The sequence below is a fragment of the Aquila chrysaetos genome (assembly GCF_900496995.4).
Source record: "Aquila chrysaetos chrysaetos chromosome W unlocalized genomic scaffold, bAquChr1.4 W_unloc_2, whole genome shotgun sequence".
Lineage (NCBI taxonomy): Eukaryota > Metazoa > Chordata > Aves > Accipitriformes > Accipitridae > Aquila > Aquila chrysaetos.
This window is the reverse complement of record NW_024470322.1, coordinates 3,020,897-3,047,874: the sequence shown is the minus strand read 5'-3', so window position 1 is coordinate 3,047,874 and position 26,978 is coordinate 3,020,897. Positions and strand designations below refer to the sequence as shown.

The 26,978-nt window shown below is 38.7% G+C and overlaps 1 protein-coding gene across 4 annotated transcripts in view; it reads left to right on the top strand.

Moving 5' to 3' along the window:
• Positions 1 to 26,978, top strand: part of LOC121232945 (tyrosine-protein kinase Fer-like) — a 216,201-nt gene that overhangs the window by 104,008 nt on the left and 85,215 nt on the right. For 3 of the 4 annotated variants that reach the window (XM_041121461.1, XM_041121462.1, XM_041121463.1), the window contains 3 exons: positions 11,171 to 11,227; positions 14,677 to 14,792; positions 17,207 to 17,301. In XM_041121461.1, the coding sequence (XP_040977395.1) occupies positions 11,171 to 11,227; positions 14,677 to 14,792; positions 17,207 to 17,301 (268 nt within the window). The remainder of the gene's footprint in view (positions 1 to 11,170; positions 11,228 to 14,676; positions 14,793 to 17,206; positions 17,302 to 26,978) is intronic. The other variant, XR_005931770.1, reaches the window with a different exon arrangement.

Here is a 26,978-nt window from a genome sequence, read left to right as displayed (position 1 = left end):
TAAATCAGAATCAGACTAAACTTATGTATATAGGGACCGAAAACATAATAGGGTAAAAGGGAATGTGCGAAAGGGTAAGGGAGACCCTCCCGTTGAGTCACGAGGTTCAGAGAAGACCCCCTTGCTTTCTAAACTCCTGTTGGAGTCCAGGTGTGGCTGGATCGACTCCTAGTCCCAGACTTGGGCAACAGTTTATATCTAAAGGGATTATGAGTATAATAGCAGCCTAAAATTCATTCACAGTTGAATAAAAATCACGACCGAAATTTAAGTATAAATTTGAAAGTAATAACTTATATACTTGCTATAATATACTTAATAACTTTTAATATACTTACTGTAGACTATTCAGGTTAGTACACGCGCGTGCATAAAGACACTAAGAGGAATACATATAAGAGAGTAAAAGAGAATAAAAGAGAGTGAAAGAGAGAGAAAAAGAGGTATACCTGTTAAAAATTCCCCTCAAGGTCAGTGAAAATATTCACGTCAAATGCTTCGGCATTTGTCTCAATGGGCAAAGGGTCAAGCCTCAAGGAGCGAAGAGAATCAGCCCAGGTCATGTCGGCTTTGGGTAACAGACCTCCGATTTTCGCAAACAGGAAAGTTTGCAAGCTCTGAGAGGTGTCCCACTCAGAGGGAGATGCTGGTCACAGCCTGCTACGGTCCAGGAGAGCTCAAAGGGCCTCACTTAGTACCACTGTTTATAGGTTCGGGAGATGATTGACTTTCATCATTAACAAATTGCTAGAATCCCAGCTGTGCTGGAAAATTCCAAGACTGTTGGAGAATAACTCAAAACATAGATACGGGATGCTCCAAGATTGTCAGGGGACGATTGTAATGTCTCGAAGGTTGTTATGAGAGAGAACTGGCTGCAGGTTGTTATGAGAACTGGCTATCTCTACTCCCGTCCCCCCACCTTCGCCAGGCAGCAGGAGTCCTTGAGACGCACAGCATATCTCCGTCTTAGCTGTGTAAGAGTTCCTGGCACAGTCAAGGGTTGCTTAACTGCCCGACTCATTACACTTATGCTAAGGCCTAGTGAGCCTTCCTGAGTTCGTAAATCAGCCTGGAGAGGGGGAAAGAAATGCACCACCACAGGGCTACCTCTTGATCACCAGCCCATCTATATGTTGCATCTCTCCCTAGATGTCCCGATGTTTTGTGGGCCCATCAAGCTACAAATAGCTCACGCTTACGCTCCCAGTCTGGGGCTACCTTAGACACTTTAATTCTGGCAGCCTGGTGTACCTGCTTGTTTTGATGTTCTTCAGTAGCAGGGTTCTTGGGCGAGTATCTACATGACCTACCTTTAGAGTGATGTCTTCTACCTGAGCAGTGATGTCCTATCAAAATGCAGTAGCCCAGATAGATTTACCTCTGCGCTGCCAATTGGTCTGCTTCCACTGCTGTAGCCACTCCCACAGGCTGTTTAGCACCATCCATGTGTCAATAGAGAGAGTATTGGCTACTTTTCTTGTTCAGCAATCTCTAGGGCCAGCTGGATGGCTTTCACTTCTGCAAACTGACTCAACTCGCCTTCTCCTTGAACAACTTCAACGACTTCTCATGTGGGACTCCACATAGCAGCTTCCCACTTCTGATGGTAAACAGAGCATAGTGCCTTTCATCTTCTTTTAAGTCATTATATGGTGTTGTCTCTTGGGCATGAGTCACCTCCTCAGGTGATGCTCCAAAGTCTCTGCCTTCTGACCAGTCCACAATCTCTTCCAGGATTCCTGGGCAGTTCGAGCATGAGCCCATTGCATGATGAAGGCTACCCACTTACTCCATGTAGCATCAGTTACGTAACATGTAGGGGGACACTTATGTTGAACATACAGCGTAGCACAGGCAATTGCGGTGCCAAGAGGAGCTGTGCTTCTGTACCAACAACTTCTGAAGCAGCTCAAATGGCCTCATATGCTGCTAGTATCTCTTTTTCAGTTGGGGTGTATGTAGTTGGCTTCTGATCCTCAATACCCCTGGCTCCAAAACTCTAGAGGTCGACCTTGGGTTTCTGCTAGTGTTTTCTGCCAGAGGCTCCAGGTGAGGCCATGCTCCCCAGCTGCAGTGTAGGGCACATTTTGCACAGCTGATCCTGTACGGATGGGCCCAAGAGCTACTGCACGATCTGTCTCCTGTTTGATCTGTTCAAAGGCTTGCTGTTGCTCAGGGCCCCACTCAAAATGCTTCTTTTGGGTCACTCGATAAAGAGGGCTCACAAGCTGACTACAACCCAGAATGCCTATTTCCAGAAACCCACAATCCCTAGGAAAGCTTGTGTTTCTTTTTTGTTAGCTGGTGGGGACACAGTTGTTATCTTATTGATCACATTCATAGGGATGTGATGACATCCATCCTGAAATTTTATGGCCAAGAACTGGATCTCCTGTGCAGGTCCTTTGACCTTGCTCTTTTTTTATGGCAAAACTGGCTTTCAGAAGAATCTGGATTACTCTTTTTCCCTTCTCAGATACTTCTTCCACTTTGTTGCCCCACACGATGATGTCATCGATGTATTGCAGATGGTCAAGGGCATCACCCGTTCCAGTGCAGCTTGGATTAGTTCATGGTAAATGGTAGGGCTGTGCTTCCACCCCTGGGGCAATCAATTCCAGGTGTATTGGACACCTCTCCACGTGAAAGAAAACTGTGGCCTGCATTCTGCTGCCAAAGGAATTGAGAAAAATCCATTGGCAATGTCGATCATAGCATACCACTTAGCTGCCTTTGACTCCAGTTCATATTGGAGCTCTAACATGTCTGGTACAGCAGCGCTCAGTGGTGGCGTGACTTCATTCATGCCACAACGGTCTACTGTTAGCCTCCACCCTCCATCAGACTTCTGCACTGGCCATATGGGACTATTAAGGGGTGAACGAGTCTTTCTGATCATTCCTTGGCTCTCCAATTGATGATTCAGCTCATTGATGGGAACCAGGGAGTCTCAGTTGGTGTGATATTGACTGTCATGGTGTGGTATTGACTGTCGTGGTAGCAATCAAGCACCTGCTGTTCTTCGACCCGTAGCAACTCCACAACAGGGGTCCTCCGAGAGACCGGACAGTGTAGACAGCTGTTTAATCATCTTCTCTGTGTTCACAGTGGCTACACCAAAAGCCCATCAATACCCTTTTGGGTCCTTGTCGTGGTTTAACCCCAGCTGCCAACTAAGCACCACGCAGCCACTCGCTCACTCCCCCCATGGCGGGATGGGGGAGAGAATTGGAAGGGTAAAAGTGAGAAAACTCGTGGGTTGAGATAAAGACAGCTTGATAGGTAAAGCAAAAGCTGTGTGTATAAGCAAAGCAAAATAAGGAGTTCATTCTTTACTTCCCATCGGCAGGCAGGTGTTCAGCCATCTCCAGGAAAGCAGGGCTTCATCACATGTAACCATTACTTGGGAAGACAGACGCCATCACTCTAAACGTGCCCCCTTCCTTCTTCTTCCCCCAGCTTCATATGCTGAGCATGACGTCATATGGTATGGAATATCCCTTTGGTCAGTTGGGGTCAGCTGTCCCAGCTGTGTCCCCTCCCAACTTCTTGTACACCCCCAGCCTACTCACTGGTGGGGTGGTGTGAGAAGCAGAAAAGGCCTTGACTCTGTGTAAGCACTGCTCAGCAATAACGAAAACATCCCTGTGTTATCAACACTGTTTTCAGCACAAATCCAAAACATAGCCCCATACTAGCCTCCAACACAGACAACTGTTAGGATAACCCTGTCACTCCAGAAATCCAAATGGGTTCCATATCCTTATATCCTGATGACATTAGGGTACACTGTGCAGTACTGTCCACCAGAGTCTTATACTTCTGTGGATCTGATGTGCCAGGCAATCGAATACACACAGTCCAGTAAACCTGGTCACCCCGTTCCTCCTCCTGGATGAAGGCAGGGACCCTCTATTTCCAGATGGAGTATTCACTGTCTGAACCTTGCACTGCCAGACCAGAGGTCCCTTCACCATAATCAAGGGAGGTGATCTTAGTCCTTTTTCTGCATCTGGGGGATTCCTGATCAGCAATTGAACTGACAGCCTTCTTGGATGTCCCCTTCTTATCAGCTGTCTTCCGTGACACATGTGATGAGGCTCTTAAGTTTAAGACATAGTTTGTATACCGACAAAAGTAATTAAAGATTTCTATTCATAGAAACCTCCTATAAGTAGGCAACTCTCATTAATTTATGTACCATTTAAATTAATATTCACTTACTGATACCTTGTGAAACTGATACTAACAAGGCAGCACAATTTGTGTATCCTTATCAATAAAGATGAACTTCAGTAACAAAGCTGATCAAACTTTGAATAAACCTTTGTGAAAAAATCTGGCAGGACCAAGTTACTGAATGTAATGAGTGGGTTACAGGTAGTGATTAATGTACTAATATAGTGATAACAAATCCTTTGATAGATCATTTGACTGCAGTTTATAGTGCCATTTTGTTTAACTATTCCTCTGAAGGATTATGCATCAGATTTTTTTTCTTCATAAACAAGACTTTGAAATGTCATGTTGTCAATATTTTCAAAAAGTCATTCACTGAAGTATTGAGTCCTGGAAATTAAGAGGTTAAAAATAATCCAGTAACATTTTAGAATTCTTTTGCTTTTGCGGGTACTTATTTCAATGTTAAAAAAGCATTTTGTTAATACTTCCAAGTAGTCATTTTTAGTTTTTTTCTTAAAAGCTTTATTTCTAAATAGTTTTTTTAAACTTAAACTAGAGGAAAGTGTGCACTCAGTTTGGCCATTTCTATGTGTTTATAGTGTAACAGATTCTGAATAAGGCACGCAATCAACAGAAAATATCTAGAAAATCTTACAGGTTTAGTGAACAGAAAATTTTTTATTTTTAGCAAAATCAAAAAGAGGAGATGAAGGAAATATGTTGCTTCTGGTATCTGGTCAGTGGGGCAGCAGTTTCAATCAAGAATCTTGTCTATAGGTGAAAAATCAATTAATGGTTATCAAGATGTACCTCAGAAGTCTCCTAATGCCCCAAGGAAGGGGGAATGTCTATGCATGGATCCCATCACACAGACATGATGGTGTGGTACAAAACTTCATGTGATGGTGCCTGACAGAGAGTGGCATGCCAGGAGTTTGGATGAATAGAGGATTCAAAGAGTCTCTAGAATGTGCACTGAGCATGGTTTACAAAAGCAGTGATCTATGTGATTTTTTTTTTTTTTGTGGCCATGTATGTAAGAAAAAAGTCTTAGAAATTGCAGTAGAACTTATCTCCCCCTGCCCTTTCCTGTTTTTTTTCCTGCTGAATTCATGTAAATGTAAAAATGTGGAAGAAGGTAATGAATAGCTACCTTCCCAGCAAGGTGCACTGCACAGCATATTTCTTCTGTACTCTTTCTGTTCTTTCAGTTACCAGAACACTTCTGGATTACCTGCTGAATGGTTTCCTCTCAAAAAAAGAGAGAGAAATAAGTCAATACAAGCCTCCACCTTCCTTATGACTAGACAATAGAATTTACTGGCCATGTAGCCCAAAGGAAATATGCAGCACTGTGAAGGAGGGTACTGTGGGGGACATTCTGTCAAAGATTTTAGCCCCTCTCTTCTGATGGAAGAGAAGAACTTTTAGAGTTAAAAAAAAAAACAACCCAAAAACCAGCCATCTTTCAGCTCCTTTTAAGATGGTCTCAAGCTTTATATTGCAAAAAGGTTATTGATCAGGCTCTATACTCAGGTTGTATTCAGTACTCTGCTAATTATCTAGGTTTCAGCCAAGACAGGAGTTTTGTTTTGTTTTATTTAATTTAGTTTATTTCCCAGGGAATCAACATTTCCCTTTTGGTCATGTGTCTCACTAATAACTAAAAAAAATTAATATTTATTCTACAGCATTTAATTTTAAATTTGAAAATTTATGTGTTAAAGGTGGTGATGATGGCTGTAATGTCTTCTGTTAGGATTCAGTCTTTTGGCAAAAATAATTTATATAATATCTGGTTCTAGACAGATAATATGGCTTGACCTAGCATATTAGTTACAGACAGGTTGCACAAGAGAGATGATTTCCTGCATTAATGTCTAATTACATACAAAAGGGTTTTCTCTGTCTTTGGGAAGTAGAGATGAAGGGATTTTTTTCATATATTAGTTTGATAATTATACAGAGAATGATCATCTTTAAAATGTAAGTGCAATAATGTAGTAATAAATAGTACTGATGCAGATTAGTCAAATGTACAATTGGTCAGCACAAAATATATGTGAATAAGTCTATGTAGTTAAATCGAAAGGTGAAATTTCTACTGTCTTGTAAAGGTCATATTTCTGTAGGCACTTTGCCAAAACCCTGTGTTGTATGTTAAAATTACATAGCATTTCGCCTAAACTGAATACCTTCTCCAGCATGTCTTCATTTGTAGCAAGATAATCATGAGTACGGTTGGAGGTTTGAACATATGCTAAAATAAAAAGTAGGTTTAGTGTATCAGTGCACAGTCCTAAATGAAAACTGGATGTTTTGAAAACATACATTTCTCTGAAATATAAGTAACTGAACAGGCATTTGCAAAATATTTTGTTGCCAGTTTCAGAAATGAAAGACCATTAGTTACGACAACTCACGGTGTGAGCACAATACAGCTGTATACGTGTGTATGGTTCTTGGAATAGAGCACAGTTCCTTCAGTATAATGAATACAGGCCATCAGACAAGTAACAACTCATGCTAACATTCCACTTTCAAGACTACCAAGTATTTTTCCATCAACTTCCTAGATATCTGCAAGCAGTATAATAGCTATGTCTTTCTCTATACCACACAGCAGTGAAATGTATTATTTGTGGAAGAGTAAATAAAATGATTCATGTACTAGATCAACTCATATACTGAATGCTCTATTCTGTTTTTTGAGTTGCTTCATTTGGAAATTAGAAAATCTTCTGAATATGGGGCCCAGCTCTCAGAGCTGCTTGGCACAGGATGTACAAGATATTAAATGTCCAGTTCCCTTTGAGATGCCATGAAATTTTCCTTTGCAGTCCAGGCTGCCCCTATTTGAGCTAAAGGACTAACTGCAGTAACTGGCAGTAAAAAGATTGCTTTCTTAGCAGAGTGTGTTGTGAGTCACTGAGCCAAAGGTGTAGATGAGGAAATAGTGGCTAGTTTCTCATCCCCATCATAGGAATCAGGGGAACTTCCTCAGTAATTCCATAGAATTGCAGGCTGGGCTTGGATTACTGAAGCTGCATTTGGTTTATGTATATGGGGAGCACTATGTCTGTGTGTAATTTTGTATGTTACTAAAATCTTTCCATGGAATGCTAATGACAAAGTTGAATTTCTTATTGTCAGTACTTGATTTATCTGAAATAAACTAGAAGATATAATGATTACATATCAGTTATCTGAACAGTTTATTGTGGGATAAAAGCAATTTTTCAATTTTTATTTTTTTTAAATCATTGGATGTTCATTCATGCTTTCTTTCAAAGACCTGTTACAAATAGAATTGTTGCAACTTTTTCTAAAATGGCTGCAGTATCACTAATAATGAAATGTATCATATTTTCTTATAGGGATTGCAACTAGGTTTCTCCTTCTAAAACTGCTCCCCCCTCTTTGGCATTCAAGGAAAAAAATTAGTTGTTCAGGAAAAGCTCCATCCATGGGGTGAGAGGTGGTGGTTATCAGTAGCAAGTCTGAGATGAGGAAACAGAGGAGACTATCACAAGATAGATTGTATTGGTACGGATCAAACCTAGGGTGTGTCACTACCTAAAGGGTTACCAGGCCTGCGCATGTGTAGAGATCATGACTATGGGTTTGTGGGATTCCATACAAGGACACAGAGGCTTTTATCCTCTAAATTTCTCTAATTTATTACAGATTACCACAAATACCATACAAATCACCACTAGCAAGTATACTACCACAAAAATCACCACTACGAGTATACCTATGATTAATAAAGCTAATATATATATCAAGCTATTACACATTACTATCAGCAATCAATAATATAGTATCAATCAATAGTATGGCAGCAATCAATAATAGAAACAATTGATAGTATAGCAGCAATCACCATTATAGCAACAACCAATAACAGCAACAACCAAGTAGGTATATACTATTACAGGTTACTACAAACTTATCATTAGTGAAGCAAACTTATCAACAATATAACAGCAGATATACTTATGATAGATTACATATATGGATATATAATACCAGTATCAAGAGAATTAAACACATTTCAGAAGGGACCAAACCATTCCAGAGGGGAGGACAAACTGATCCCAGAGGGGGACCCAACCATCCCAGAGGACAAACAGAACTGACCCCAAAAGTGGGCCCAGAGGGGGACCAGTAAGATAAAAGACAGAGTCTCACTTCAAAGATGATCTGCGTCACAGAGTTTGGTATCAGCCAGGAATCCTTGGCAAAGATCCAAGATCTCATAGAAAGTTTTTTGCAAAATTCAACCTGTTTAGGAAAAGGAAAAGTATGTGCAGCATGGGAAGTTCTCAGAGAGAGGCTCCATTTTGCATAAAAATTAAGTCCTTTTTATAACATAGAGACATAAGAGGGCTTAGGACACCACCACTTTGAGCAGCCAATAGATGCTGTTAATTTCTGTTTTTCACCTGGAACAGCAAATAGATGATGATGTTTTCTGCTCTTTCAGACCACTTTATTTTTCCAGACTCATTTCCTGTTCTTGCAGTTAGAACAGCCTATGGCAGTTACTGATTCTTACTTTCTCAGGATGTTTTCCCCTTTTCCCAGACTATTTTTCACCTTTTCAGATGATAAGTTGCTGTTACAGTTCCTTGTTTTTGTACTTATCAATGGTATCTCAGGATGTCTCCAGTTTCTAGGTACCCAGCCATACTTCAAAGATGCCAGCTGCACTTTTCAAGGATGCTTCTGGTTCACAGGCCTAGTTCCCAGGCTAGCAGTTCCCAGGCTGGCAGGCATTTTCTCCGTCAGTATTTTTCAGCAGACATTTTCTTCTGCTTAGTAATTTTCCCCTTCTAACCAGGCCATCTTTATGGCTGCTCACATCAGGGTGTCAGGCAGGGAAACCAGAGCAGAATAGGAGACGAGGGACCAGAACCAGAAATCAAGAGTCTGAAGCGCACTTGCACCCAACAGGTCCAGTGGACAACAATGCACAGCTGGTAGGCTTTATATGCAATGTAAATGGGACAGCCTACTAAAACTGGCTCCTAAGACTGCTGAAGCAATTCAGTCTTTATGTGTTTTAGTTGTCAGGGAGAAGGATTGCAGGTCAGCCAGATTCAAGTCAGGACACGCTCCTTACAATAACAATGTGGAAAAATCACTGAGGTCTAGTTTTTCCCCACAAATACAGTTTAAATGTTCTAGTAACCCACAGTAAGTTACTTTAAATGTGTTTTTTCTCTAGCAGTTTTTAAGATGATAGATATTCTGTCTGCATTCTTCTTCTAGTGTAATCTCTACTGAGTCTCTTATTTCAACAAAAGAATTCATACATTACACTTACATGGAAATATTGTAAGTATATAGAGTAGAATATTTCCTACATGCTGTATCTGAAAATATATTTGCATGCTGTATGTGCTACAGGTATTTGTATTCATCCACAAAGATTTTTTCAGTTTCATTCAACCTGGTAAATTATGCTTGAGGGAGAGTGTAATGGGGCAGCACATGCTTTTTGTTTTGTTTTTGAGATCATTTCACACTGTAAAGTTATTTATTAACAATAGTGAGTGAAATTTTGACCTATGACAAAAACCATATATGTGTTGTTGGCTAATGTAATGATTATCACATACTGTGGTGCACTTGGAAAGCAAGCACCAATTACAGGATTCCAAAGGCAGTGACCTTAGCAATACAACAAATAGCTGTTAGCTTTAATATCTAAGTGGAAAAGTTTGGTAAATATATTAGTAGAAATTAAAATATCTAAATCAAAACGAAACAGACTTTGTTCAGGATAAACGTAAATGTATTTAATATTGTAAGGCAAAAAAAAGCATTTGAAAAATATTGTATCTTATGCTAAAAACTTTTACGAATATAATGCCTTAACACAGATTCTCCTATTCCAGTCTTTCAGTTGCAAAATTTGTTTTAATATATTTATATCTTTGTATCTGGTAAGTAAAATGGTGGCAATAATTCGCTCACTATTGTTTTTCACCCTGAAAGCAAATGGGAAAATAAAGTCCAAAAAACTATGAACACTTTGGGAAATGGTTATTCCTTGAATTAAAATGTTTCCATCTCCTCTTGCCATTTGCTAAAAGTCTCTCATACTTTTCATTCATGCTAGTACAAGACTGTTTAATAGCACCACAATTAGTAACAGAGATTGCTTGAAATATAATTAGGACCTTACCAATAACATGACAGGTGGCAATTGTGCTTGCAAGGTGGTTAGTGGATGAGGTGCTAACAGACTATTAAAAATGAACAATATTAAACAGTTGTTTCATTATATGGGTTAGACTTAAAATATCCTACTCTAACTTTTTCATTAAATATTTATTAGAGGTCTGTGTAACAAGAAGCTTATGATTGTTTTCAATGTGTCTGTGGGTTGTTGCAGAATATTTGTGGTATTGGTCATCAGCACTGAAAAGATACTGTAATCAGTGCTTGTTATGTTATCTTTTTCAAGTAGTTTCCTGTAATATATTGTCGTGGTAACTCTATCCCAGCTGAAACCAGGACATATATCAAACTACCACAGAAGGTTTAAGAGATGCAAATATGTGTCATTCATAACAGGAAAATTGGTTCTTTTTTTCAGTATACTGAGGACAAATTTTTTTTTATCTAGCAATATGTTATTTTGTATACTAAAATGAAGATGTCCTTGCAGATTTTTACTTAAGTCTTTTTTTTTAAACAGAGTGCTAAATACCCTTTCCAGAGCTTGTGTGTAAAAAGTGTATACTGTTGTAGGCATAATCTTCTAATAGAAATTTGCTGTATAGTATATTTCAATATCTTATTGCATAGCAAGATTTCTAAAACATGTTTTGCAAACTCTTGAATTTATAACTTCCTAGCATGCTATTGATTGAGTGGTCCAAATAAAATCCTTCTTTAGGTACTTTTCTAATGGCGGAAATTTATTTTGTAGAAAATACACAGACTGAAAATTCTTCTTTCCTTTCCATAGGACAAGAAATGGGCTCTCAGTCATGAAGATGTCACACTGGGAGAATTACTGGGCAAAGTAAGTTATCAAGTGAGCTAAATAACATTTAAATAGGTATATATCAATCATGAAGTCTGTACGTTTCCTATTTGCCTTATCTTTTAAATTACTGTGGTATGCGATTTTATACCAATTCTTTTACTATAATACGAAACACAACATTGTGCTTTAAATAAATGTAAATCACATTTACTGGGAAACAACGTAATGCGTCTGAGTGCTGAAAATGTTTAACTCTAGCATGCATATTTTTCTTATTTGGAAGGCTTTTAAGATAAGTGGATTTCTATAAAGCATTATGTGGCTGTTTTAATTTGTGCAATCTTACAAAAGAATAATATTGCAAAATATATAAGTTATATGTAAATAAAAAATCTGATATAATAAGATGATTTAATCAACACTTGTTAAAACAAATGCTCATTGATTTTGTATGACAATGAATTAGGTAACCTCACAATGGTATATATATTAATTTAATTCTTATAGTTTCTATCACAAATTGTGCTTAATAGCTGTAAGTTTTTAAAACACCCCTATTCAGGTAATGCTGTGTACCTCACTTATATTTTCAGCAGCTTTGCAACTACGAACAAATTTAGTGCAAGTGCCACTTTGGACACAATGTTCCAAAAGATTTCCCAAAACCTGAAAAAGAGGCTTAAATGAGAAGTAAAATGAAAGCAACAGTTGCCTTAGTATTAAGAGACGCACTATAAGAATCGATAAACTGTTCAAGAAATGGGGAATTAAATACTGTCAGAAAATTCTGTTTCCCAGGATAAAATCTCTTTAACAGCTTAAGATGACAAAAAGAATTAGTTAGCTTTAGACAGAGCTATATCCACATAAAATGCTATACAGGTACTATGCCAGTTTCGCATTCTTAAATAGAAAAGTATCAAAAAAAGTGTCAAAAATAAAGATGTTTCAGGCATAAAAAAGTTTGTCTTCCTAAAAACAACTATGAATGTCTTGATTAGTAAAGACAGTTAATCTATCTGAAAATCGATTACTTTAGTAAAATGAAATTATGTATGTATTGCATGTTTTTGGCAAAAAGCATTTTTAACAATAAAGACAACTTAGTGCTTACAAGTGATTATAACAGCAAATCTGGTTAAGAAGTATTTAAAAAATAATAAACAGAATAAAAAGCTTTGTTGGGCCACTATATAAACTTGTGTCGTGGTTTAACCCCAGCCAACAACTAAGAACCACGCAGCCGCTCACTCACTTCCCCCCACCCGACCCAGTGGGATGGGGGAGAGAATCAGGAAAAAAAGTAAAACTCATGGGTTGAGATAAGAACAGTTTAATAGAACAGAAAAGAAGAAACTAATAATGATAATGGTAACATTAATAAAATGACAATAGTAATAATAAAAGGATTGGAATATACAAGTGATGCACAATGCAATTGCTAACCACCCACTCACTGACACCCAGCTAGTCCCCGAGTGGCGATCCCCCCCCCCCCACTCCCCTCAGTTTATATACTAGATGTGACGTCACATGGTATGGAATACCCCGTTGGCCAGTTTGGGTCAGCTGCCCTGGCTGTGTCCTCTCCCAACTTCTTGTGCCCCTCCAGTCTTCTTGCTGGCTGGGCATCAGAAGCTGAAAAATCCTTGACTTTAGACTAAACACTACTTAGCAACAACTGAAAACATCAGTGTTATCAACATTCTTCTCATACTGAACTCAAAAATATAGCCCTACACCAGCTACTAGGAAGACAACTCTATCCCAGCTGAAACCAGGACAACTTGTTATGCATCCATCTCAAAAACAAAATAGTCAAACCAAAGGATGACAGGATGATCAGTTTCTATATGAGAAAATGTTAAATAAACTGTCATAATTTACCTTGGAAATGAGAAATCTGAAGGATTATAAAATCTTGAGTGGCCTGGAAAAGATTAATAGAAAAATCATGGAAGTTTGATGTAGAAGATGATGCAAACTTTAGTGAAGAGGAATATTTTGCTTCACCTCAGGTGTGAAAGTTCCATTTATTTACTCTGTATTAATTCTATAATACCCTGCAAAATGAAAGTTATATAAAAGGAACAGATATAAAATGATAATTAAATATTTTAAAATAAGGGGAAAAACCAATTTTTAATACTTAAATAGTCTTTAAGGTAGTTTCAGTTTTCATTATCAAGTACTTAGAAAGCTAGAGGAAAAGCATGTTGGGAGTGATTCAGATACTTACCTTTGGGCATCTAGTGCCATTTAGATATCAAAGGTAGTGTCCTGGCCTCTAGAAGTGCTATTCTAGAATGATAGATGGCTGTTAAAGATCCTCTGCCATGCTTGCCAGCTATGTTGGTTTCTCAGATACTACTAGAGGCTTGTGTTTAGGCACCTGAATGTCTTTACTTGTAACTAAATAGCATTACTATTTTCCATCTATGATTTTTTTTTTTCTCCTTTTCTCTATCTTCTTCCTTTGGCACTATAGTATTGGTGTGGTTTAAGCCCAACCAGCAATTAGGCACCACGCAGCTGCTCACTCACTCTTCGCTGCTCCCAGTGGGATGGGGAGGAGAATCGGAGAAAAAGTAAAACTCGTGGGTTGAGATAAGAATGATTTAATAACTAAATTAAAATCAAATGTAATACTAATAATAATAATTAAAAATATAATAATAAAAATCATTGTGATGAAAAGGAATATAATAAAATAAAAAATAAATAAAACCCAAGAAAAAAACCAAGTGATGCACAATGCAATTGCTCACCACCTGATGCCCGATGCCCGAGCAGCAATCCGCCCCTCCCAGCCAACTCCCCACCCTAGTTTATATACTGAGCATGATGTTCTATGGTATGGAATATCCCTTTGGCTAGTTCAGGTCAGCTGTCCTGGCTATGCTCCCTCCCAGCTTCTTGTACACCTGCTTGCTGGCAGAGAACGGGAAACTGAAAAATCCTTAACTTAGGATAAGCACTACTTAGCAACAACTAAAACAACAGTGTGTTATCAATATTATTCTCACACTAAATCCAAAACACACTGTACCAGCTACTAGGAAGAAAATTAACTCTATCCTAGCCAAAACAAGGACAAATATTCAAATGAGGAAAGAAAGGAAAACATTTCCAGCAGATTTTTGCTGTTTATTAAACTCATGTGCATCTCTAGATACTAGCAAACAGGAGAGGGATTCATCTGAAAATTTACCTGACAATTTTAAAATGGAGTTGATTTGTTCTTTGGGAAATACAAAGCTTATCTAAAAGAATGAGATCTTCAGTTTTTGTTTTTGTTTTCTGGGGGGGGAGGGTTTGGCTGACACCTTCTTCCTTCAATTTCTGTCCTAAATAATTTTCATTTTGTTTTTATTTAAGAAATACATGTGATGGAAATTATTCTATGCTCCTTACTTTAGGTTTTTTTTTTATTAAAAGGCAAAGACTTTGTTTACTTAGAATGATTTTTTTTTTCCTGATTTCAGGGTAATTTTGGTGAGGTATATAAAGGAACATTAAAGGATAAGACTCCTGTTGCTGTAAAAACTTGTAAAGAGGATCTTCCTCAGGAACTGAAAATAAAATTTCTGTCAGAAGCCAGGTAGGTTTTCTAAATTTAATTAAAACATATATTTACACTGTGGTGTTTTTTCAAGTTTTATTGCTACATGAATTTATAAAATCTGACCTTCACAAAAATTTTAAGAAGCCATTCTAAAAATTTTTTCCTTTTTTTCTCTCCCTCAATATGTTCCACAACTGTTGTCCCAGTAACTAAAAATAGGCAATTTTTTAATATGTGAATGCAGCAGCATCTGCAGTTGGCAAAACCACCTCTTCAGCAAAGCAAGCTGTGCCTATAAAACACATTTTTCTTATTTTAAGTACCTCAATTTAAAACTTCTTCTGTGTTTTGCCATACGGATTCAGACAAAAAGACTGAAAGACAGTGTTACTTTAAATGTGATTATATCACAGAATAACAGAATGGTTGCAGTTGGAAGGGTTGTCTGGGGTTCATCTTGTCCAAGCCCCCTGCTCAAGCAGGGCCACCTAGAGCTGGTTGCCCAGGACCGTGTCCAGATGGATTTTGAATATCTCCAAGGAGGGAGACTCCACAACATCCCTGGACAACCCTTTCCAGTGCTCAGTCACCCTCACAGTGAAAAAGTGTTTCCTGATGTTCAGATGAACCTCCTGTGTTTCAGTTTGTGCCCAGTGCCTCTTTGTCCTGTCACTGGACATCACTGAAAAGAGCCTGGTTCCATCCTCTTTGCATCCTCCCTTCATGTATTTATATGCAACGATGACATCCCCTGACCCTTCTCTTCTCCAGGATAAACAATCCCAGCTCTCTCAGCCTCTTCTCATAGGAGAGATGCACCAGTCCCTTAATCATCTTTGTGGCCCTTCATTGGAGTCTCTCCAGTATGTCCATGTCTCTCTTGTACTTGGGAGCCCAGAACTGGACACAGGACTCCAGGTGTGGCCTCATCAGTGCTGAGTAGAGGGGTAGGATCACCTCCCTTGACCTGCTGGCAGTACTTTGCCTAATTCAGCCCAGGATACCATTAGCCTTCATTGCTGCAAGGGCACATTGCTGGCTCATATTGAACTTGTTGTCCACCAACTGGCACCTCCTTTTCTGCAGAGCTGCTTTCCAGCTGGGTGACCCCCAGCATATATCGGTGCATGGAGTTGTTCCTCCCCAGGTGCAGGACTTTGCACTTCTCTTTGTTGCACTACACTGTTGCACTGTAACTGTTGAATTATACCAGTCATAAATCCTGCCTTCTCACCTGCTTGATTAACAGAGCTGATCAAATTTGAACAGGTTATAGTATGGACCCCCATTTACTAATTTTTTCTTGGGAAGAAGAATTCACTTCAGAAGAGAGATTCTGTGCTGTGTCAGGCAGCATGTGATTGCATACCTATTTTTCCGATTACACTCATACCACAATATGCTAATTATTCTGAATATAGGCTGATTATATGGGTATATAAATATCTTCAGGGTATATAAATTTCATCAGGGTAGAGAGGTATATCGAGATAATTTTGAAACTGTTTAAATTATCTTTTTCTCTTCTTGCTAGGGAACTTGATATATTTTCATTTTTACTCAAAAACTAGTATGATCAATAAGGAAAACTATAAGACATTATATAAATCACTAATATCAGCCATTACAGCTATTGAACATCTTTAAATGGCTCATAACTCAGTTGCTGCAGAGATGCTTCATTTGCTAAGCAGCCTGCCACTGGTAGAACAGTCTTATAATGAAAGAAAAATAAATATGCTGTGTCTGAGTATGTATGTACCAAGTAGGTTAATATTGTACTCTTATGAAAAAAAGAAGGCATGGTTTAAGTTAGCAAATAGTAGAAGAAACATTTAAAAGTTGTAATATCTCTCCAGAATTCTTCCTAGCTCTTCATTATAATTGTAAATTATAGCATGCTGTTTTAGATTGCAAATGTTCTTATTAAAGCATTGTGTAAGAAGACGTAAATGTTTTTGTTTAATTCCCAAAGTTGAAATTGCTGTCTTTATATTCTTTTAAAACTTACTGTACAAATAAATTAATCTCTTAAAGTAAAATTGGATTGAGTGTGCATTTGAACAGTGCAGAAGGAAAATATAGGGGAGTGCTGTGCAGGCTTTTTTAACCTAACTGCTATTGGTCCATCACTGAAATGTTATTTAATTACAGGGGTTCTTGCGGAACTACAGATCTATCAGGCCATTTTTCAGTTCTTTTGTTATGTAGACAAATAGTAGAATAATAATAAAAATAATATAGCATTCAGTCTTGATTTATAAGTGAGTTGATGTGCCCTCATTCAAACACTATGATGATTGATTTGTTATATTGATTTTTTTTCATGATAACACTAATGACATGTTCCATTAAAATAATATTAAGGGTTTAAGATATTTTCCTATGATACTTAATCAGTTTATACAATAAAGTTTATTAATATAATAAATTTACTGTATGTTTTGCAGAATACTCAAACAGTATGATCATCCTAATATTGTAAAACTCATAGGAGTTTGCACACAACGACAACCTATTTATATTGTTATGGAACTTGTTTCAGGTATTTTTTTTTTCTTTTCTCACAGCATATGTTCATATGTACTGTTTCCATAGTGTAAAATATTTTTTTTTTCTATTTGCCTTTATTTGCATTCTTATGACTGATCTCAAAAGTCACCCATGTTGCAAATCTTTGGAGATCTTAGCTTCTACCAGGATAGGAGTGAGCTATTCAAATCTGTTGTGAGTTTTTCTGTAACCATTCAAGAACAGAATTTGCTACAATGTATCTCTGCCATATCTTCATTTTTCTCCTGAAAAGATATTAAATAATACTTCCTTTAACAATAGGGTTATATTGTTAATGCTATACTTGTATTTAAAGAAACTTAATGACTGGGTAGTGTTTCAATTTTAGTAACTCAAATTTGGATTATCATTCATATGGGTTTTCTCTTTATGAAAATACATTGTTCAGCAGAATTATTCAGTTTTTCAGATGCTCTTGATTTATTTTTTAATCTTCAGTTCATATTATTCATCAACGATTGGAGAGAGTTTCAAATTGATGGGATGATACCAGATTCAGGCAACTGTATCGATATGATTCTCTCAGAAGCTGGAAAATGTGTGGGTTTAGTACCCTCTGGTATTGGTTAATATGCAACACTTTGTTTTATATATTGCTAGATTTGTCTTCAAAATTATACTGCAAGGTGTTTAAGAACCATTTAATTAATGAAGACTTATTAAATATTTAGACTTTATAATTCCTGAGTACTAACTAGCTTTAGTAAAAGTGCACTGATGAAATCTTTGACTTATTGGAATTTTCTGCTGTTATTCCATTAGATTATATTAGATTATTATATTAGTACATGTGATTGACTTTATTAAAATGGAAACTAACAGCATTGTCCTGAGACATTTTTTAAGACATACACTGGTAATCAGCTTCTCTAGACATCTCTGCTAATAAATATAAAACCTCATCTTTTAACAACTTTATCCTTCAGGGTTTTCAGAGTCTAGGGCAACTTGAAACATACTAATACAATTAGAGAAGGAATTAGTGGAAGTCTTTCACTGATTCTCATGCCCAGTTTGCAGTCCAAATCCATCAAAAAAAATTTCTGTCTCCTGACTTTGGATTTGCAAGAAACTTCTTAATTCTATCATGTTTTTCTGGGCTGTAAGTCCTCTGGATAACTTCCATGCTTGCCTGCCCTCTGTAATGTTACACTGTGCTCGAACCATCACACTTTTCTATGTTCTTTGGACAGTTAAAACTTGGCTAGCACACCGTGAGACTGGCCAAATCAGCTAGAAAAGATAAGGATGCTAACTCTGAAGAAGTTAGCAGAGGAAAGACAAAACAGTTCAGAAAAGCAGTGACTCTGATATTACTAGTTTTCTGTTCTCTAATGACAAGTTTGGATGAGATAATCTAAAATTATTATTATTATTAGTGCTTTGACTTGATATTTAATGCTGCCCTTTGAAGAACAAAATGTTGGTGGCCTTTCTGACTTTCACTCACCACTCAGCTTTCTCAGTATCTTCTTTATCTGTGCTTTGTCTTATATGTCTTTACAGTTGAAGGTGTTTAAGCAGATTAACTCTGAAATTCTTTTTAATGACAAAAACCGGCATGGTTTAAGTTAGAATTGTATTTTGCAAGTGTACAGCAGTGAAAGTTTGTGATTAATAATTACAGTTTCTTCTCTGAGAAAACATTAGAAACGGCTCCATAAAGTGTGGAATTCATGTGTTAGGTTTTTTAATGGTCTGTTTAATTGCACTTTTTCTACAATTCTTATTTACCAAATACATGTATACTGCATGCTTACTGTGTCTTTTAGAGACTGCTTTGATGTGGGTTTCAGTGTTTCAGTAGTGGCTTATTCTGCTTTTCATTTCAGATTCAGATTTCAATTCAGATTCTGTGTTCAGGTGTTAAAAAATTTTCTGGAAACTTAGTACTTCATGTAGAGAAGTGCTACTCTATTAGTGATTCTGTCATTAACTCTCTGCAGAGGAAATCTTTTTTGTTTTTTTCCATCGTTCCAAGTGTAAATGGAATTAAAGAATATGCATCTGGATAAAGTCATCAGTGAAAACAATAGAGACAGTGGCAAATGCATACTTAAGCATCTGTGCATCCATTGTTATATACAAAAATGTATTGGGTTTATGTGGCAGAGTTTTGGTAGTGGGAGGATGCAGGGGTGGCTTCCCATCAGGAGCTGCCCCCATGATGGACAGAGCCAGTTTCAACTGGCTCCAAAATGGAATTGCCACTGCCCAAAGCTGAGCCAATCAGCAATGCTGGTGGCGCTTCTGTGATAACATATTTCAGAAAGGGTAGAAATGCTGTGCAGCAGCAGTGAGAGAGAGGAGTGAGGAAAACTGTGAAAGAAACAATCCTGCAGACACCAAGGTCAGTGAAGGAGGAGGGGGAGGAGGTGTTCCAGGTGCTGGAGCTGAGATTTCCCCTGCAGCCCGTGGAGAAAACCATGATGAAGCAGGTTGTTGCCCTGCAGCCCATAGAGTACATCAGTGCAGATATCCAACTTGCAGCCCATGGGGAACCCCATGCCGGACCAGGTGATTATGCCCTGAAAGAAGCTGCAGCCTGTGGGGGACCCACACTGGAGCAGTCTGTTCCTGAAGGACTGTACCCCATGGAAAGGACCCATGCTGGAGCAGTTCGTGAAGGACTGTAGCCCATGGGAGGGACCCCACACTGGAGCAGGGGAAAACTGTGAGGTGGAAGGAGCATCAGAGACAAACTGTTATGAACTGACCACAACCCCCATTCCCTACCCCTCCTCAGTCACTCAGTGGGGGAGGAGGTAGAAGATTCAGGAGTGACGCTGAGCCTGGGATGAAGGTGGGTGGGGGGGGGGGGGGGGAAGAAAAGCAAAAACAAAGGAGATTTATTCTCTATTTTTCCATCAGCAGGCTATGTCCAGCCACTTCCTGGGAAGCAGAGCCTCATTACATGTAGCAGTTGCTTCAGAATACAGACATCTTGTGGTTTAACCCCAGATGGCAATTAAGTACCACGCAGCTGCTCACTTACTCCCCCCACCCAGTGGGATGGGGGAGAGAATTGGAAAAAAAGTAAAACTTGTGGGTTGAGATAAAGATTGTTTAATAGGACAGAAAAGGAAGAAAATACTAATACTACTACTAATAATAATATTACAATAATAATAAAAGAATTGGAATATACAAAACAAGTGATGCTCAATGCAATTGCTTACCACATGCCGACCAGTGCCCAGTTAGTTCCCGAGCAGTGATCCGCCCCTCCTGGCCAACTCCCCCCAAGTTTATACTGGGCATGACATCATATGGTATGGAATATTCCTTTGGCTAGTTTGGATCAGCTGTCCTGGCTGCATCCCCTCCCAACTTCTTGTGCCCCTCCAGCCTTCTTGCTGGCTGGGCATGAGAAGCTGAAAAATCCTTGACTTTAGACTAAACACTACTTAGCAACAACTGAAAACATCAGTGTGTTATCAACAGTATTGTCATACTAAATCCAAAACATAACACTATACCAGCTACTAGGAAGAAAATTAACTCTATCCCAGCCGAAACCAGGACAGTATCCACCCCTTTTTCTATGTCATTTATGTGATGCCCAGGTCCCACACTTTCCAATACATCTCAATTAATCACCATCACCTTTCCTGTCCTTTGAGATACATATACACACACAGAGATATCATTCCCTTAGTCTATGGGCCATCCCTATAAAATGTCTGTTGAGTTCATTTAGTCCACTACTTTGGGCTCCATCTGTCATACCAGTCTTTCTGGGAAGGAGGGATGATGCAAAGTCTGCTCAGTCGGCAGAGCAGGATCAGGCTTCAGTGCAGCGCAGCGGGCGGGTGACATTGAGCACACCAGGAGGATGGTGTGTAGTGCTGGATTGTTGCATGCTGAAGGCAGTTCTGGTTCCATCACTACTGCACTTCACTCAGTTTTATCACAGTTCATTCTTGCTTGATCTAAGTGATTCTTACTGTAATAACATTGATATAGCATACAACAATTATAGTAATTGATGACATACAGTGGCAGGGTTATATAGCAATTAACATCATACAGTTTAATTCATTGGCTATTCTCACCTAAAATCAAATCCCCTTGAGGCACATATGTATTGGTTTAGTGTGACAAGGTTTTGGTAGCGGGGGGGAGTTACAGGGGTGGCTTCTGTGAGAAGCTGCTGGAAGCTTCCCCTATGTCCAACAGAGCCAATACCAGCCGGCTCTAAGATGAACCTGCCGCTGGCCAAGGCCGAGCCAATCAGCAACAGTGGTAGCGCCTCTGTGATAACATATTTAAGAAGGGAAAAAAGTTGTGGGATAGACAGAAACGGCAGCCGGAGAGAGGAGTGAGAACATGTAAGAGAAACAACCCTGCAGACACCAAGGTCAGTGAAGAAGAAGGGGGAGGAGATGCTCCAGGCGCCAGAGCAGAGATTCCCCTGCAGCCTGTGGTAAAGACCATGGTGAGGCAGGTTGTCCCCCTGCAGCCCATGGAGGTCCACGGGGGAGCAGATATCCACCTGCAGCCCGTGGAGGACCCCACGCCGGAGCAGGTGGATGCCCGAAGGAGGCTGTGACCCCATGGGAAGCCCATGCTGGAGCAGGTTCCTGGCAGGACCTGCGGATCTGTGGAGAGAGGAACCCATGGAGCAGGTTTTCTGGCAGGACTTGTGACCCCGTGGGGGACCCACGCTGGAGCAGTGTGCTCCTGAAGGACTGCACACCGTGGAAGGGACCCATGCTAGAGCAGTTCGTGAAGAACTGCAGCCCATGGGAAGGACCCACGTTGGAGAAGTTCGTGGAGGACTGTCTCCCGTGGGAGGGACCCCACGCTGGAGCAGGGGAAGAGTGTGATGAGTCCTGCCCCTGAAGAGGATGAAGCGACAGAGATAACGTGTGATGAACTGACCGTAAACCCCATTCCCCGGCCCCCTGCGCCGCTGGGGGGGGTGTAGGTAGAGAATTCGGGAGTGAAGTTGTGCCCAGGAAGAAGGGAGGGGTGGAGGGAAGGTTTTTTGAGATTTGGTTTTATTTCTCATTACCCTACTCTGGTTGACTGGTAATAAATTGAGTTAATTTTCCCCAAGCTGAGTCTGTTTTGCCCGTGATGGTAATTGGTGAGTGATCTCTCCTGTCCTTATCTCGACCCACAAGCCCTTTGTTATATTTTCTCTCCCCTGTCCAGCTGAGGAGGGGGGAGTGATAGAACGGCTTTGATGGGCACCTGGCGTCCAGCCAGGGTCAACCCGCCACAACATATTGGACTTCCCCATCCTTCCGCATCACCCACCAAGTGCACCCAGGTCCTTGAGCAAAAGCAATCCCATGAATGGGTTTACCTTTGCCTGAGGGAGGAGTAACCCAGACTGTCTTCCTGTGATGGCAAACAGGTAGAGCTATGCTTGTACATATAAAGGGCAAAAGAAAGTTGTCTGAATTTATCATTGGATTCAGGTTTCAGCTATGTATGTTCAGCTTATACCTAGACATATGTAACTAGTTTTTAAGGTGGAATTCAGCAAGGTCATCACATCCATCTTTGCAGCTGTTTGGATTTGGATGGAATATTTGGGATGCAAATTCTCTATGTCACTGATGAAGAAACAAGTCAGAGGTGACAGGTTTTATTAGCTCGGGTGCAGCACTGCATGATTGCAGCTATGCTGGCACGTTCAGAAACAGCATGGCTATTTCTATAATGCCTGTAACAGGATCTGAGAAGCCATTCCTAACTCAGGCTCTTGGGCTACCTCTGCATCCTGTTCATGCCATCATATCTGCAGTTGGCTTTGGTTCAGCTTGGCTTATTCACTCCAGCTCTTCTGAAATTAAGATGACTCCATTGCTGCTTTCTGTACATTACAGCACTTTTTAGCTCCAGTGGGCTTATTAGGTCAGAGGCATTTGCAAATAAAGCCCAGTATTCTGCCTGACCTAGCAAGCCCTTTTCTTGGCCTTCTTGGAAGGGAGGGCTACAAGGTATCAAGTGGAGAAATGCCTACAGATTCAGTATAGCTGGTGCTGAGATGCAGCTAATACATCCTATTAAATCTAAGCTGAGTTTTGTGGAATTACTCATATTTTCTGTATTATGCTCTGTAGTGATATATTTGGGTATAGCACCAAATCACAGCCGACTCCATATATTTCTGCTGTTAGCTGCACTGAAGCTAACAAGCCCATTTGGAACCAAGGACTGAGGTAGGTATATTTTATTTGTTGATATCATGTATAATATCCAGATTATCTGAGCTTTTCTGCTAGTTGGAGTGTCTAAATGAACTATTATCTTGAGTAAATGAGATCTCACTGTAGTCTAAGGCTCACTCAAATATGCGTACACTGTCTTACCTGAGCCTGAAGTTTAGCCCTGCTATCTCTGGGATACAGCTGATTCCATTCATAGGCCTGGAATGCTGACTGATGTTCAAAAACCTTACCTTTTTACTTTGTGTTATGGATTCAGCTCCTGTGTTCTTTGCTTTGTATGTTTTGGGTTTTTTTTTCAATTTTCTATTGCTTATGGAGACAGTGAGATCTTTATAAAAGATCATTCAGGTTTTTTTCCAATCACTGCTGTTTTGAGACCCCTTAAATCTTTAATATAGTAGTGCATGATATGCCTCATTGGTTGTGTTGTGCATCATCAGTAGCTGAGTTTTGCCAGCAAATTTGAGATCTTTATACTGTCTTTCAGTAACATCCTGAATCTTTACTTCACACTGTCAAAAATCAGTGCAACAGAAACAAATAGTCAAATTCTAGACAAATTCAAATTAGAAATAAGGTGCAGATTTTTAACAATGATAGTGACTGTTTTTAATTCAAGTCTTGTTTTTTCCTCTGTAAGATATGCTTTAATCAAATAAGCTATTTGGCTCAATACCCAACCTGTTGCTGAAACCATCTTCTGTCTACCCCTACAGTTTCTCTTCACACAAATATGACCCCTGTCTCTTTCTCTAGTTTTCATCTCTGTTACTTCATCCTTCCCTCCTGCATTCAGCTAAGCTTCCAGCTTCCATTTTTCTTTCTCTCTCTACTCCTCTGCAACCTTTAATGCTTCTGCCCCTGCCACTTTCTCTCCTGTTGCACATATCACCCTATGAGTCAGACCCCCCATGTCTTTCTTCTCTGCATATATGTCCCACTTCACCCTCTCCTTCCCAAACCCTCTTGTAACCCTCCCACAAGCAAACAGACCCCATTTCTTCTTCCTCCCCTCCCCTTTCTTTACTCTTATACATTCATGTGTGGCTCTGCCTTCCTCCTATTTGCTGCATGATTTCCATCTGTGAGGATATTAAGAGAACAGGGAGAACAGTCAGATTCCTCTGTTGGGGAACAGATGATGATGATTAAAAATTCCTTTCAGCTCAGAGCTTCTCTTTGTGATGGAACAAAACCGAAGTCCTGTTATACAGTCTTTTTTTATTGTAATATTTGAGAATAGAATTTGATTTTTATCTTTTCAAATATTTTAGGCTTTAACAAAACTATATTTTGTATCAAGACTGTACAAAAATAAATGTATATTTCATCCATCAGCAAGCAGACAGTCTTTTGGAAATCTGAATGAAACCAACCAAACATAAAAATTTAGCCAAAACATTTTGATAGCTGCAAGAAGTTTTGTATGCAGTGTTGTTTCCTTAGTTTTATTTATTGGTAATCCTTCATATTATTACTTTTTGCTTTGCCTAAAAACAACTTTTAAATAAAAAAATTAATGTGTCTTCATTTAGAGAGAAATGTTCATTGCTTTTCTTTAGACTAAAAAAAAATTGTTCTACATGTATGTGCTGTTTCACATGGATCATTGTTACTTTCTTATCAAAAGTCTCTTTCAAGGATAATGATTTTATTAATGTTTTTAATAATATAGTCAAATTGTAGGAATTAATGTAACAAAACTCAGTGGAAGACTTCATGAAAGGGGAAGGTGATTTTCATTTTAATTAATTTCTTAAATAAGTTGTATCTACACACTCATTCACAGAGGACAAAAGATGCTGGCTGTTGAGTTCTTGCTATGATTTCTGGGTTCCTCTTAACTAGTGATGACAGTCTGGTTTTTGGACAGGCCTTTATGCCCTTTGGGAGTCAGTAGTTGCTGTGGTGGGATCATTGGCTTCAGACTCTAGCTTATCTAACCCACCTTAAATATCTTAGGCAAGGTTGCTGACCATTGTCAATATTTTCCTCATTTTTAATATATTATGTCCATAGTGCATCTTCCTGTTAACAGGAAGAGCAACAGCACATACAATGCATTTTAACCTTGTTGTCATCCAATTTTATTGGCCTGCAGATCTTGTGCTGAGTCGTCATCTGTGTTGTGGTCTCATCACAAGTTTTCTGCTAACAAGTCATCTGCACTGTGGTCCTGGTGCAAGCAATATCTTCTCAGTGTTTACCTGTTTTATTGCTACTAATCATGTCCATGGCTCTCAGTGCATGCCATTCTTTAAGCTCTTGATCTCTTCTTCCATCTTTTCCTTTTACAAGCATGCATTTCTATTCATACTTCATTAATACCAATGTTAATATTGCTATTGCAAAACTCTACGTGATTATAGCAACTTTTATTTGGTTTGCATAGCAGGAGAAGTTAAGTTTTAACTGGGTTTTGCAATAGCAATACAATTATTTCTCTTTGTAGGTAGCTGAAAAAAATGGGTTTATTTACAGTTTCTGTTACTACTTACTTACAATAAAAAAAAATTGGTGATAGTACTGCATTACACACAAATGATCCATTACTTGAAAAGTGAAAATGAACTACGTTGAGGAAAGTGACAGCTTCAGCCTTTCTAAAGCCTTAAATTTTTAGTTTGCCAAATAGATGCTTACTTTTTAAAAAAAGTATTTTCTAGAATTGCTACAGATGCATTTTTAATATTTACAATTCATAGTTTTAAGTAGCTGTGTTTGGGTGTATTCTGTTGATAATACATAATGTTTTAATGTACAAGGCAATAAAGAAAATGTGAATTTCTTGACTTCAGTCTGTATGAATCCTCAAATTTATAAATACTTAGAAATGCATATAAAAATCATTTTAATATTATTATTAAAGCTTATAAAACAGGTATGAATATTGAATCACGGAGCTTGTCTGTGTTAGGTGACCATTCAGTGGTACTGCCAGAAGCATGCTGAGTCCAAGTGATTACCATCTGTAAGAGGAATGAAGTGGACACTTTAAATTTCTGCTTAATATGGTTGTTATTTAAAAAAGGAAATTCTCCCATTTTTTAATTTATATATATGTTTGAATATATAAATCTATTTTCCATCATAATTTCATAACTATATTTTAATTATGTTCAGTATAAATACTGGTATTAGAATAATGCCAAGACTGTCTAGAACAAGTGGATAGGTACCATTTTAGGCACCAGCTCAAGAGAACACTGAAGTACATATTTACAGTTGAGCATAGATGCCTTAAGTTAGAGATTACCATAATTAAATATTTTGTAAACTGATTTAGCATATTTCATTGCTGTTTCCTGTTTTTTGTTGTGTTCTCATTCATCATAGAAAGGTTTTCTGTCTTGGAAAACAGTAGATTCTTTTGCTTTCCACGTTAAGTGTACTGTTATATTGCCAAAAAATATTACATCAAGTATAGCATAAACTTTATGCTATAAAGTATGGGCATGATGAG